This window comes from Panulirus ornatus, chromosome 38 (assembly GCF_036320965.1).
Source record: "Panulirus ornatus isolate Po-2019 chromosome 38, ASM3632096v1, whole genome shotgun sequence".
Taxonomy (NCBI): domain Eukaryota; kingdom Metazoa; phylum Arthropoda; class Malacostraca; order Decapoda; family Palinuridae; genus Panulirus; species Panulirus ornatus.
In genome coordinates, this window is record NC_092261.1 from 14,813,801 (window position 1) to 14,828,982 (window position 15,182).

At 39.3% G+C, this 15,182-nt stretch overlaps 1 protein-coding gene across 6 annotated transcripts in view; it reads right to left on the bottom strand.

The window, feature by feature from the left end:
- Nucleotides 1–15,182, bottom strand: part of LOC139760920 (nuclear receptor 2C2-associated protein) — a 31,859-nt gene that overhangs the window by 3,776 nt on the left and 12,901 nt on the right. For all 6 annotated transcript variants that reach the window (XM_071684699.1, XM_071684697.1, XM_071684696.1 and 3 more), the window contains one exon: nt 317–562. In XM_071684699.1, the coding sequence (XP_071540800.1) occupies nt 317–517 (201 nt within the window). In that variant the 5' untranslated portion in view covers nt 518–562. The remainder of the gene's footprint in view (nt 1–316; nt 563–15,182) is intronic.

Here is a 15,182-nt window from a genome sequence, read left to right on the forward strand (position 1 = left end):
ACGGCCTGCACAATCCAGATGGCAAGAGACATGCATTGGATAGAAAGAGTACAGCAGTCCTCTCTGGAGTCTGAACCAGAGCATATGAAGTGGTAGTCTGTGAGGCATGCTAATGGACCAGCCTGTTCCTGATGCTACCAGGTACAAGTGGGGAAAAAAAAAAAATCATACTTCACTCTCCACTAGCTCCTTACCTTACTTCAACTAATTCCCTCCTTTCTCTACAATATCCCTGTTTCTCTTCCCTTATCAATGTAGTCATTAACCTTCAGCCACCTTTCAAAGTCCTCTTGGTAAAATCAAGTCTTTACTTCACCTGAAATTGAGCAGTGATAGCAGTGACAGCAACAGGCTCCTTCCACCTGAGAGCCACCCACTGAGGTGTCCCTTGGTCACTGTTCCAGCAAGTTTCTGGGGAGCCATCAAAGAGGTACTGCTTACCAAGTTCTCGAGTGTTCCTGCCCAACACAGAACTAACTCGACAGTCACAGTCAGTGACTAGTGACACCTCAGCCATCTTGGGTGGGGATTATGATATATCAGCTGTTGCTGGAGTGAGATGCTGGTGAAGAAAAAATAAGTTAAAATATGAATTACTTTCATACGCAAGGTAAACCAAATCTATCATGATATGCATGTATCTCAAAATTTCAGGTAGGAAATCTTACTTTTACTTGTAAAAATCAAATTTTTTGGGTAATATGAAGAACTAAGTCATGACGGTTTGAGTAACAAGAAAATTATTTGAAAATCTTATTGTCTGTACATAACCAATCAAACCCTTTCTTAGCTCCAAAATTGAGCAACCTAAACTGAATATTTTCCAAATGGTATACAAGGGATGCTGTCCAATCACCATTTATTTGTCTATTCATGCATTTTAGTACTGAGGACCTGACAAATAAATTATTCCAGAAGAGGAGTATCTGTAAGCGAGGAAAGTTAAAGAGCTCTGCTACTTGGGCATTATTTAACAATATCCCATACTATTCTGAAGTACACTAAACAGTGCCAAGCAGCATGTTAGAAAGGCAACCAAATGTCAGGTTTCATAGCCAGGAACACAGAGTATAAGACACCAGAAACAAAAGACAAGGAAAAATTAGAGCAAGTACAAAGACACATGACAAAATTGATCCCATTCCTTAGAAATCTGGCATATGAAGAAAGGCTAAAATGATTGGATCACTTCTCCCTTAAAAAAACATAGACTTCGTAGCGACTTAATCCAAGTGTTCAAAATTCTGAACAAGTTCAATAACATAAATCACAAACATCTTTTTGAAATACAAGAAAATACGGTTACCAGGAAAAATGGAAAAAGACTCATAGCTAAAAGATGTAGTACAGATGTGGGAAAAAGCTTCTTTTCCTTTCGGAGTGTTGAGCACTGGAATAAGTTACTGTCAGATGTAGTGAATGCTAAGACTATAAATACCTTCAGAAGTCGTTTAGACAAATATTTTGTGAATTCAGGTAGACACTGAGAAAACACCAGAAATAAACTGTATAAACAACAGTAGTAATGGGGACAGAAGGATAATGTGCTGCTGCAGGGAGTAGGTGATAGCTTAAAAACTGCTGAGAGGAATTACATTTTCTTGTCAAGTTAAACTTTTTTTTCAGACAACTCAATTGTGGGCCAATCAGGCCTCCTGTTTTCTGTCTTTCTTATGTTAACTCATGTAAACAAGTATAATTACAGTCTAATTAGTCTTGGAAGGACCTGTTTTTCCTGCTAAATGATGGTCATCTAAACTATTTCAGGAGCCATGAAATTATTCAAACCTAGCAGTTCAACAGGCAACCTATCCTTGGATTAACATTTTTGCTGCAAGAAATTAAATGTTTATGTACACAGATCTTGTCGCTAGTTCTCTCTCTCTCATTTAAGTTATATTGCTGATGTCACAGGTGAAATGAGAGACAGCGAGTGACAAAAGGCATTGCTAGACCTCTTTAAACTCCATCCATATCCAGTCATCTGCCTTAAACCTACCAAAAACCACTAAATTTTGGATATGACTACTAAAGTTAATTTTTGTCTTTACTTTGTCTACCACCTCTCATAACAAGAGGTCCAAAAAATGAAGAAATCTACCATGAAATAAATTTCTGATTTTCTGAGGAACGAAATTGCTTCAGTTCTGCATTCATATCTGAGTAATAGATTTTCCTGAGACTTGAGGACTGAGCCTCAAACAGGGTGAAAAATGCCTCATCCTCTTGGAGCTCTACAGCAGACTTGGCCAAATCAAAATGGCTTACTGCCAGGAAAGAAAATAAATGCAAAAATTCCCTCAAAGCACCTTGTTACTTAGGAAAGAAGAGATTGGACAGTGGTTTAAGTTGTTTTTCTTTGTATCATTTTCAACAAGAGGGTCAGAGAGTCCTCCATAAGTTCATAAACTGATAATATAGTTGGTACTTAAAAGAAGTCAACAAGACTTGGAGACAGGTGGGACTTGAATGCAGCAAATAATTTATCCCTTGAGTTAAAAGGGTTGTATGATATAGGACTTTACATTCTTCTCATAATCCCCGATAGAATAAATTAAAAGGTACCCAACTGCTTCTGTTCAAACAGTGGTGAAGAACACTCAATTAACTCTGCCCAGTCCGAAATCTAAATCTGTGTATAAAGAGTTGTAGAGGAACAGCATTACTACCGAATCACTGTGGTGTCTTAATCATCACTTCCATGGTGGTAAATTTAAGCAGCCTCTTTTCTGATAACGTAAACCAGGCATCATTTGAAGTGTATGAAATCTCAGTTTCCTCAGCTGAAAGAAGTTAAATGCATAAAACAAAGATACCTTTAATAGACTAGAGATCCTTTCAGAATATATGAAATGCTCTAAAGTGGAAATAAAGTTCTAGAGAGGCCAAGAATAGGTTGTATTGATAGGACTGTTAGGAAGGCTATTATTTGATGGGTCTAGCATTCAGAAGAGGAAAGTATCATGTTCCCCTAAAGAGAGATTTTGATATTCAATACAGTCTATTCTGGGAGAGGTTAGAGGTGCTGACTGTTTTGTACCTCAGTCAAACCTGGTTCCTGTTGGGACAGTGACCCTATGGCAGGCAACAGTGAGGGTAGAGTGGAACACACTGTATCTGGAAAGAAAACCAAGGCAGTGTCCTGGATGTATGAACCAGATAGCCTCAAGTATCATGCTTGTTCTATCAATAAGGACTGCATTATTCTGGCATTTCTCTAGCAAACTTCACAATTGGATGGATCACAAAGGATGTACCTTGTGATGCAGAGACAGTGAGTAACCAGTCAAACAGGCCAATTGTATACAATGTCCCTTGGCTCCATCCCCAGATCCAAAATTAGAGGTAAAACCAAGGAAAGCTGGCAAAAAAGTTAAACTGTGTTGAGACGATTATCTTCAATGCAAACAAATCTCTGAAGGGATGGAACTTCTTAACCCTTCAACTGCAGTGTATGTCAATTGATGTGTATAAACTACTGCAGTCCTGCCATTGTTTGAACTACCTACTTCTAGCAAGTGTCTAAAGAGAGTCAGGTGACACTGCTAACCATAGCTTGAGAGTTATCACATGAAAAAACTATAGTGTTCATATATCATCTTGGCATGATGAAAAATTTACACATCCACTATTGTAGATACTAATGGAAAAAAAAAGAATCAACAACTGTAGTAGTAGTCTTCATCTTTTAAATGAAATAATAATTTGTTAATCTATTCATGAAAATAAAGTTCTGCCCATTTAAATGATATATGAATACATATAAAATGTGTATGAGTAGGAAGAGAGGAAAGTGATTGGTTCCCAGTGAATGTTGTTTGTGGCAGGGATGCGTGATGTCTCCATGGTAGCTTAATTTGTTTATGGATGGGGTTGTTGGGGAGGTGAAAGCAAGAGTTTTGGAGAGAGGGGCAAGTATGCAGTCTGTTGTGGATGAGAGGGCTTGGGAAGTGAGTCAGTTGTTGTTCACTGATGTTACAGCACTGGAGGCTGATTTGGGTGAGAAACTGCAGAAGCTGGTGACTGAGTTTGGCAAAGTGTGTGAAAGAAGAAAGCTGAGAGTAAATGTGAATAAGAGGAAGGTTATTAGGTTCATTAGAGTTGAGGGAAAAGTAAATTGGGAGGTAAGTTTGAATGAAAAAAAACTGGAGGAAGTGAAGTGCTTTAGATATCTGGGAGTGGATTTGGCAGCGGATGGAACCATGGAAGTGGAAGTGAGTCACAGGGTGGGGAAGGGGGCGAAGGTTCTGGGAGCGTTGAAGAATGTGTGGAAGGCGAGAATGTTATCTCGGAAAGCAAAAATGGGTACGTTTGAAAAAATATTGGTTCCAAGTGTTATACGGTTGTGAGGCAAGGGCTATAGATAGGGTTGTGTGGAGGAGGGTGAATGTGTTGGAAATGAGATGTCCAAGGACAATATGTGGTGTGAGGTGGTTTGATCGAGTAAGTAATGAAAGGGTAAGAGAGATGTGTGGTAATAAAAAGAGTGTGGTTGAGAGAGCAGAAAAGGGTATATTGAAATGGTTTGGTTACATGGAGAGAATGAGAGAGGAGAGATTGACAAAGAGGATATATGTGTCAGAGGTGGAGGGAAAGAGGTCAAGTGGGAGACCAAATTGGAGGTGGAAGGATGAAGTGAAAAAGATTTTGAGTGATCAGGGCTGAACACACAGGAGGGTGAAAGCGTGCAAGGAATAGAGTGAATTGGAACGATATGGTATACCAGGGTTGACATGCTGTCAATGGATTGGACCTGGGCATGTGAAGTGTTTGAGGTAAGTCATGAAAAGTTTTGTGGGGCCTGGATGTGGAAAGGGAGCTGAGTGCGAACAAATGTGGCCTTTGTTGTCTTTTCCCAGCGCCACCTCACGCGCACATGGGGGAGGGGGTGCCATTTCATGTGTGGCGGGGTGGTGGCGGGAATGGATGAAGGCAGCATATATGAATATGTACATGTGTATATATGTATATGTCTGTGTATTGGAAAGGATCACAATTTTGCGCGTGATCAAGATATTCCTATGAGTCCACGGGGAAAATGAAACATGAAAATTCAAGTGCACTTTCGTGTAATAATCACATCATCAGGGGAGACACAAGAGAGAAATATAACAGTCAGTTGATATACATCGAAGAGACGAAGCTAGGACGTCATTTGGTAAACATGTGATTGTCCAAATCACATGTATATAAAGGTATCTAAGAAACATAATCCATTCACCTGCACCCAATCCTAACCATCCAAAGCAAATAAACTGATAAAACAATGAAAAGATCCAGTGAGAAAAAGTTAGGTTAAACAGTTCAGGGCAATAAATGCTAAGCCCAATGGTTTAATGCCACACCCATACCCAGTGGACTAATGGAAATAATCAAGTAGAGGAATGAAATGCCATGAAGTGAAAAAGGGTAAGGCAAGAACTGCTTTGCCTGGGAGTCCACAGCAAAACAACTGCTGGGTCAGAAAGCAAAAATATCATTGTATGATAAAGACATTCTGTATGAAAAAAAGTTTTTCAATTTTTTTCCCCACAAGAAGATGGTCTTTCCAGTTCCCAGCAAGGAAGGAATTCAAGTAATCAGGAGATATACAAGAGGAAGTGGGAGGAGGTCAAAAGGAGGATATGGGGCTGAAAAAGAGGGAAAATGAGAGTTAGGGGGAGCACTGGAGAACAAGTTGAATAAGAAAATGTTTTGGAAGGACATGAGTAGTGCAAGAGATCAAATAAGAGCATCAATGATGGGAGCAGATGGGATTAGCAATAACAGACAAAGAAAAGGTGAAGATGGAGTGAGTATTTTGAAGGTCTGTTGAATCTGTTAGATGACAGGGCGGCAGATGTGAAGTGTTTGGTATGAGAAAGCATGCAAAACATGAAGGCCATTGTAAGTGGTTTAGTTATGAGGTGGTGAAAGCCATGCATAAGATGAAGTGCCTCAAAGCAACTGGATTAGGTGGGATTGCAGTTGAATTTCTCAAGAAAGGGAGTACCTGTTGTTGATTAGTCTTTAGGATTTTCAGTGTATGCATGGCTCAAGGTGAGGTGCATGACGATTGGCAGACAAAATTTGGGGACAAAAGTGATAATTTGAATCACCGAAGTATAAGTTTGTTGAGTAGCCCCGGTAAGTTGTAAGGGAGACTGGTGATTGAGATAGTGGTTGTATGCAAAAACGATCAGACTGGGGAGCAAAAATGTAGCTTCTGGTGTATTAGAGGTTTGTGTGGATCATGTTTGCTTTGAAGAATCTGAATAAGCAATACTTAGGAAAAGAGAATGAGTTGTATGAAGCATTTATGGATGTAAAGAAGGTGTATGACAGGATTCACAGAGATACTTTGTGGATGGTGTTACAAACATATGGTAAGGGATGACAGATAGATGAAGCAGTGACTTTTTTTCCATCTACAGAGTAAGGTGTGTGTGTGTAAGAATAGGAAGAGAGGTGGGCGAGCAGTTCCACACGAAGGTGGGTCAGCAGCAAGGGCAGTTAATATCCCCATGGCTGTTTACTCTGTTTATAGATGGGCTGATGAGAAAGAAAATGCAAGACTTGGAAAAAGGGGTTGCTCTGCTGTTTGGTGGGGGTAAGGGGGGTGTGAGACAGCTTTGTGAGCAGACTAGTGCAAAACTGCATTAGCTGTTGTCTGAGTTAAGGAGAATGTCTAGGAGAATGTCAAAGGAGAGAGTATGAGTTAATGTGAATAAAAGTAATATCAATTAATATAGCAGGAAGAGAAACAGGCTGGTTGGAGTATGAGCTCCCAAGTGTCTACACCATTCCATTTCTTCCAAGTTCTCACCAATCGAACTCACACTTGCATTAACCTGTCTATTTTTGTTGCTAGACCCAATAACTTGTTTCTGTTGACAATTACTCAACTCTCTTCATTCACTCACACTCCAAAACTCATAAACCTACTTCAGCAGTTTCTCATCCACATCTGCTGCCACTGCTATTATATCAGCCAACAGTACATGGATCATGTATTTCCTTTGAAGGTGGGTGACTTTGGGAAATAAAAGGTACTGTATGTGACATTCATGGATCTGGAGAGAGCATGTGACAGGGTTGATAGAGATGCCTTGTAGAAGGTCTTACAAATATGTGGTGTAGAAGGAAAGCTGCTAGCAGCAGCAAGATGTTTTTATCGAGGGTGTAAGATGTGTGTATGAGCAGGAGAGGAGAGTGGGTGGTTCCAGGTGAAGGTTGGTTTACTGCAGTGGTGTGTGATGTCACAGTGGTTGCTCAATTTGTTTATGGATGGTGTGATGAGGAAGGTAAATGCTAGAGTCTTGGAGAAAGGGATGAGTGTGCAGTCAAGAGAAAGGGTGAGTATGTAGTCTGTGGGGGTAGGGGCAGATGGGGAGGTTAGTTCTTGTTTGCTGATGACAGCAATGATGGTAGAATCAAGTGAGAAACTGCAGAACTTGGTGACAACTTGGAAGAGTGTGAAAGGAGCAAGTTGAGAATAAATAAGAACAAGAGCATGGTTATTAGCTTCAACAGGGTAGAATAACAGGTGAGTTGGGGTGTGAGTTTGAGTGGAGAAAATTTGGAAATGAAATGTTTTAGATACCTGTGAGTGGACAAAGCAACAAATGGAATCACGAAAGTGGAAGTGAGTCATTGGGTGGGTGAGGGAGCAAAGGTTCCAGGAGCATTGAAGAATGCATGAAAGAAAGGTTGTTTTCTGAAAGGGCAAAAATGGGTGTGTTTGAAAGTGTAGTCTCAACATTGTTGCATGGATGTGAGGCTGGGATATAGATGAGAACGTTCAAAGGTGTGCAGATGTGTTAGAAATTAAACTTTTGGGGACAATATGTGGTGTGAGGTGGTTTGATCAAGTAAGGAAAACAAGGGCAAGAGACAGGTATGGTAAAAATGGTTGCGAGGCGTGGGCTATGGATAGAGTTGTGCGCAGGAGGATGGATGTGCTGGAAATGAGATGTTTGAGGACAATGTGTGGTGTGAGGTGGTTTGATCGAGTAAGTAACGTAAGGGTAAGAGAGATGTGTGGAAATAAAAAGAGCATGGTTGAGAGAGCAGAAGAGGGTGTTTTGAAATGGTTTGGGCACATGGAGAGAATGAGTGAGGAAAGATTGACCAAGAGGATATATGTGTCGGAGGTGGAGGGAACGAGGAGAAGAGGGAGACCAAATTGGAGGTGGAAAGATGGAGTGAAAAAGATTTTGTGTGATCGGGGCCTGAACATGCAGGAGGGTGAAAGGAGGGCAAGGAATAGAGTGAATTGGAGCGATGTGGTATACCGGGGTTGACGTGCTGTCAGTGGATTGAATCAAGGCATGTGAAGCGTCTGGGGTAAGCCATGGAAAGCTGTGTAGGTATGTATATTTGCGTGTGTGGACGTATGCATATACATGTGTATGGGGGTGGGTTGGGCCATTTCTTTCGTCTGTTTCCTTGCGCTACCTCGCAAACGCGGGAGACAGCGACAAAGCAAAAAAAAAAAAAAAAAAAAAAAAGTGGATGAGAGAGCTGAAATGGGTGCTGAAACTCTGGACTTATGGAGAGAATGACTGATGAAAAGTTGACAATAATGATATATGTGTCAGAAGCGGAGGAAACAAAAAGGGAAGGCCAAACTGAAGATGGAAGGATGTAATGAAAAAGATTCCGAGTGACTGAGGCCTGAACATGCAGGAGGGAGAAAGGCATGGATGGGATAGAATGAGCTGGAACGATGTAGTATACAGGGGTTGATGTGCTGTCAATGGATTGAAGCAGAGCATGTGAAGTGGCCGGGGGAAAATATGGAAAGGTCTGTGGGGCCTGGTTGTTGATAGGAGGCTGAGGTTTCAGTGCATTACACATGAAAGCCAAAGAATGGATGTAAGCAAATGCAGCCTTTCTTCATCTGTTCCTAGAGCTACTATGCTACTGCAGAAAAAGGCAAAGAAATATGAACAAATAACAAGAATAATACCAATAAAATGGTAGCAAATAAAGCCTATTCTTTGTCTGTTCCTGGAGCTTCCTCACTAAGAAGGGAAATGACAAACAAGTTTGAAAGAAAAGAAAAAAGAAAATAATTATATTATCGATAATAATAATAATAATCATAAAAGCATCAGCTGGCAAGTTACAAAAATTTAATAAACCATAATACTTAAACAGAATGTGCGACGTACATCTAATTTACCAAAAATACAATAAAATTTGCATGTGATTACAATTTGGATACTTTAAAGTAGATCTAAATTCATAATGTTGGTTTTCCTCCCATTAGAGAAAAGGAACTTACATAATGAACAAATGGAGAAGACTATATACAGCAGTTTTAGATCAAAGCAACATCATATCAAATATTTTTACACTACAAGTGAGATGCTTCAGGATTTTGACTGTCATCCATGTGTAAGGTTACGTACTAATCTTCACTGTGTTGTTCAGGTTTTTGCACATGTACAGCATAAGCACATATGCCAAATCCCATGTGAACACTGCATCTTTTATTCAATAATGCCAAACAATTAAGTGTACTTGTGAGATTTTGCAGCAGTGCAGTCTTTAATATTTTTCAAGTCACACTTCACCAGCTGCTGAGCATGCTAGGTAGTCAGGCTGGTTTGCACCTCAGTCACTACACAGTACTTGTTGACAGAACTATGACTTCCTGCACTATAAGTTTAAATATGTCATGCTGGAATCTTAACATTTTGTATTTCAATGTTTGAATATCCCACTGATATCAATACAAAGAAAATGCCAGCCAAGAGGATTTTCACAATGGAAGAAAAGTTACCAATAATCAAGTTGGAGCAAAGGCAGTGTTCTCTATCTTTAATGACTGTTCCCTCCAGGAACTCCCATCAAGAGGCAGCCACAAGATTCTCAACTAATCCCTGTCCCTACATGCCTACCTTGCATACATTATTCCATGCATTCTTCCCCATTTCTCTCTCTCCAGCACTCTTCCACTCTAATTCCCCATGTTATAGGTGGTCTTCTCACATCAGCCCCTTTAATCATACTATCATCTGCTCTCCTTGTAAATTCCCCATCTAGCATTTTTTTCCACATGCCCAAACCACCTCATAGTAGTATTTTTCACCCACTCTATCATTCCACAATTCATCCTCTGCCTTATCAATTTTGCATTACTTTCTTCATTCCATCTAGTCATACAATGTGCTCCTCTCATGTAGGTCATTTCTACACCCTAGATTCTTGACTTCTGCAACTCATCCTGTCTATTTCAACTGCACAGGTTAGGGTCGGGAGGACTATGCTGTCCTGAAAACCTTTCTTCACTTCCAAAAGCACACCTCTACCCTTCATCATTCATTTAAGAGACCCAGTGCCTCTTCTACTTTGTACTGTTTTCTTCCTTATCCCTCTTGTCATATCACCAAACTTAACCAAGATAGCTCCCAAATAAATCTTGTCATCACTTACACTCTTTCTCCCTTCATATCAATAGGAGTCTAGTACACTTTCGTCTCTCACTCTATAGGCCTTTGTAAGATCTATATTTTCACTGTTTCCTTTCAAACACCATTACTTTACTGTTACCTGCATTTACCTTTAACTGCCTATACTTCTCTCTGATCCTTACCTCCACAAGAACAGCAAAATGATCAGAATCTCTAAAGAATCCTCTCATAGCACTAGCATCTAACAAAACCTTTCAGCCTCTGCCCCATGTAATCAAACCCCTTTGTTCTTCTCTTCCATTATTTCTCATCCATGAATATCCATGAATCATCTTGTGTTAAAAAGCAATGTTTGCAAAGAATAAAACCCTCTCAGCACAGATGTCCACAAGATAACTTCCATTCTCATTTACTCCAAGCACTCCCCATTTACTATCTTCCTAATTTCATCATACCCCACCTCTGCATTCATATCAACCATTGCAACTATCTTCCTTTCCTTCTCAAACTCTTTCATACACTCCAATTTCTCCAAAAACACTTCATCTCGTCATTAACCTTGCAACCTTCAAATTCACTGGCACATATACACATATCTATGCATACTAAACAATTACAATCTTTCCTTTCACCCACACTATTCTTGATCCATTCCATCCATGCTCTGTAATATCCTCTCATATTCCCAGTGATGGCACATTTGCACATCCTTCTTTCCCCGTTCCTCCTGCATGTCTCACACACAAATACAACATACATAGGTTGAGCAATTTTATCACATGGAAAAAATTCTGATAAGGACAATTTTTTTGTAATATTAGTAGATTTCAGAAGGGTGCCTCACCCATCCTTTGCTCCCAATGATACAATCAATGTTATCAAAATCTTAAAGAACTCTCCTCTTACAGTCCCTGACAACATATCAAACTTTCACATAAACACTTTGGCCAGTATGCAATCCAAGCACTTACAGATATCTTCACCCATGCCAGACTGCACAGGAAGATACCTAACATTTGGAAACTTGCCAATATAATGCTGTACAAAGCCTTTAATCCTCCTATCCAACCAATCCTCCTCCTCCTCCTTCTGCCTTATTTCACCTCTATCATCTGCAACCAAACTCACTGAAAAACTGATTCACGACAAAATCAATTAAAACATTCCACTCTCACCTACACAACATGGCTTCAGATCTAACCATTCCAATACCACACTACACACTGACCTCACACAACATATCCAACATGGCTCAGTCCCCTTCCTACACAATTCTAACAGTAAAAGACATTAACAAAGTATTCAGCATTGTCCCCTGATACATCTTCTCACAAAAGATGCTCGACACTATCTTCCATAACAATGAATAGTGATTGGTGAATTTAATTGCCAACCACCATGACAGAGTCATTCACAATAACTTCAACTCTAAAAGATTTAAGCTTTACGATGGAGCTCCCCAAGGTACAGTTCTTTCTCAACTCTTTCCACCCTCTTTAATCTCTTTCTACATGGCCTCCCATTACCTGCAGCAAATTGCAACATGAAGGTCCTTTCATATTTGAATGACCTTACAATCACATCATAACACCACATTGAGTGGCTACAACAAACATGCAGCACTACGTTACACAAATGGAACAATGGTTCGCTCAGAACAGAATATCTGCATCTCCACATTAGTCTTTAATCACTCTTTTAACCCACTACGGACATGAATCCAGCTTACACCCTCCGGTATGTCCTGAATGGACAATTGTTCCCACAGAACAAATTGGCATCACCGATGACAAACACATGACATTCAATGCTCACACCAATAACATCAACACAGCAACAACACACAAACTAAATGCCCTCAGAACACTAATTGGAAAGAACTTTGGATAAGAAATAGAACCCCCTTAACATCCTCTACAACAGAAACAAATTATTCATTCCACACTAAACTGCACCTCAACCTGTAAATATAACAAAACTGCCAACCACACAAAAAGGGCAACGAGAATAACTGGCTGTCTAACAACTACAAACACTTAATACCTACACAATGAAACAAAGATCCTCCCAATACAATCCCACCTCAACTACTCCATGACTAACCACCAGCCCCTAAGTAGAAATGAAAAGCTTACCCTGCCTCACTTCAGTAACCTTTACTCACAAATCCCTCCACTCCCCAAAAATATTACAATGACAAAATACATGCACACTGATATAACCCAACAAGCACTAAACAACCACCCTCCCAACTCAGTCTTACAATCCAACCCATCAGAAATACACCTGTCAGGAGCAACATTCCCCAAACAAACACAAGTCACACTTTCCTGTTCATGCTCTATGTATCACCCATTTTTGCAACACTACAAAGACCATCTCAATGTATCCCAAGATTTTTCATGCCCAGGTTGCAACTACCATGAAAAAGACATCAAGCACTAGTTAAGTACCCTACACTCTCTGCACATAGATGTACACACATCACTACAATTTATAACCAGTGGTCCCAACCAGTAGACATGACCAGCTTCCTCAGCACTGCAGGAGCACGGAAGTTAAGACATATTGCACTTATTTCATTACTGTCATCTGTGTATTTACTTTTTTCCGTACTTAACATGCTTATCTATGGAACTACTGGTTTTTCATTTGAACTGTGCATAGCAATATAAGGATTTTCATTTTTTCTCCTTAATATACTAATGGCTCTTTGCTCTTCTTTTGTGACCTTACAAGAGTTTGAGCTTGTAACAAAAGTCTCCCATTTCTTTTATTGGTGATATAAGTTACATGAGCCAGTCTATAAGAGGGGTCTTCGAGTTAACAATTTACCTAACTCATAACCAGAATATCACATTAGCAGAATTGTAAGAAAAGCAAGCAAGTTTCATCAAAATCAAGTACATGTCACCAAAGTTCACTAAAATGTGCGTGACATATGTTCAGTTTAGATGAAACATGAATCAGCTACTTGATCTTCTCACTTGAGCAAAAACAAACAGCAGCTGGAGAAAGTCCAATTGAATGTATCAAGGGTAGTGCCAGAACTGAAATGATGCTGAGAGAAAAGTCCTTCACTTGCCTATACTGGAATGTAAGATAAACGGAGAAATGATATCCAACATCAAACTCCTGTAAAGCTGAGATGATGTTAACTTAGACCAGTTTTCTGAAATCTACAGAAGCTAGAAAAGCACAAGACATGAGAAGCATCATAAAGGACGTCTGAACATATTTCTTCAGCAAAAAGGTGCAGATGAGTAAAATGGGATAAGCAATGATAAATTATACAAGATACTCCTGGCAAATCCAAATATGAATAACTGAAAAGTGAAGGTAAGAAGTGGAGCCCAATGTGCAAAAAATACTTTCCCACATGCACCTATGCTTTTGTGAAAATCAAGTACATGTACAAGAAGTTCAAGAAGGTACTTGTGATGTGTGTTTGATCCAAGGGAAAATGTGAGTCACCTGCTTTGTCTCCTCACTTGATGTCACACACACAATTGCACGTGATATTTCAATGGAAAGCAATATGGACGGTCCCAAAATTTAGAGAAAAGATTTAAAAGGAGAGAAGGGTAGTAGATAATCTGTACACAACAGTATTAGTCCAATTAATCATATAGCCCTAGGACCCTTTTTGCAAGGCTCCTTCAGCTTTACAGCTATGCAATAATGAGTGGCAGAGAAACGATGGACTTCTTTGGAATGAAATATTCCTCAACGAGATTGTACACCTCTTCCTGCACTGACAATGGTTTGCTACATACACTATAATCTCAGAAGTGGAGTTCCGTGACACTCCCACACTGGAAATAAGGGGATGTGATGAGAAATGATGACTGAACCTAAATTCCTTTGGAGCAACAATATTAAAAATCTAGTTCTTTGAAATCCAAAGTAATGAGAGAAAAAATTAGTATGATCCAGAAAGCCAAGCAAAAAAGGTGCCAGGAAGGATGAGGAAACATTTCTGCAGCAAATAAGTCGTGGTTATGTAAAATGAGCTAAGCAGAGCAAAGGTAGAAATGGATAGCATTGGAAAATTCATATTTGCATTATAGAAAGGTTTGGTTAAGAAGTGGAACCCCAAGGGAGGGAAAGCTCCCTTCCCATATACACGAAGAGCTGATCATATATGCAAACTTTCTCCCTCTTTTTAAGCAAACCAGCCACCTCCCTAACCACTGTTCTATAACAAACTGGTGCATTCTATAAATTGATTTTATTGCAGGAGTGAATTGTACCTTCACATCCATTCCTTTTATTCTTACAAAAATTACTTGGAACTAATAACCTTTCCTTATAAACTATTTGATAAAGTACTGCTTCCTAACTCATTCTATCAACTGTAGTATTATTGTTCAAGGTGGTGTCATTTCAAGTTAATTTCATAGGGCATAGTATTCAGACAACAATGATAAATTTCATTGAAATTTTTATTAAAAGTCTGCCTAATAATTATTCCTTACAAAGAATTAACCTTTGAAAACAATGACACCATATAAAAAAAATGCCTATTAGGGTTGTGGTGAAAATGAATCAAAACACATGGTACCTCTAAAATTAAGTACATTGTAAAGAATAGGTAAACATATTAATACCTTGCTCAATTACCAATTTCTGACTAGCCTCAAATGTTATCTTATGCAATTTCCTTGAAGTAAGAAGCATTTGTATTCTGATGTGAATCTTAGAAAATTCAAGTTTACCAATTTCAGTGCATGTTTTGAGTCAGGAACTGGGAAAAAGAATTAAAAGGCCCTTAAAATTTTT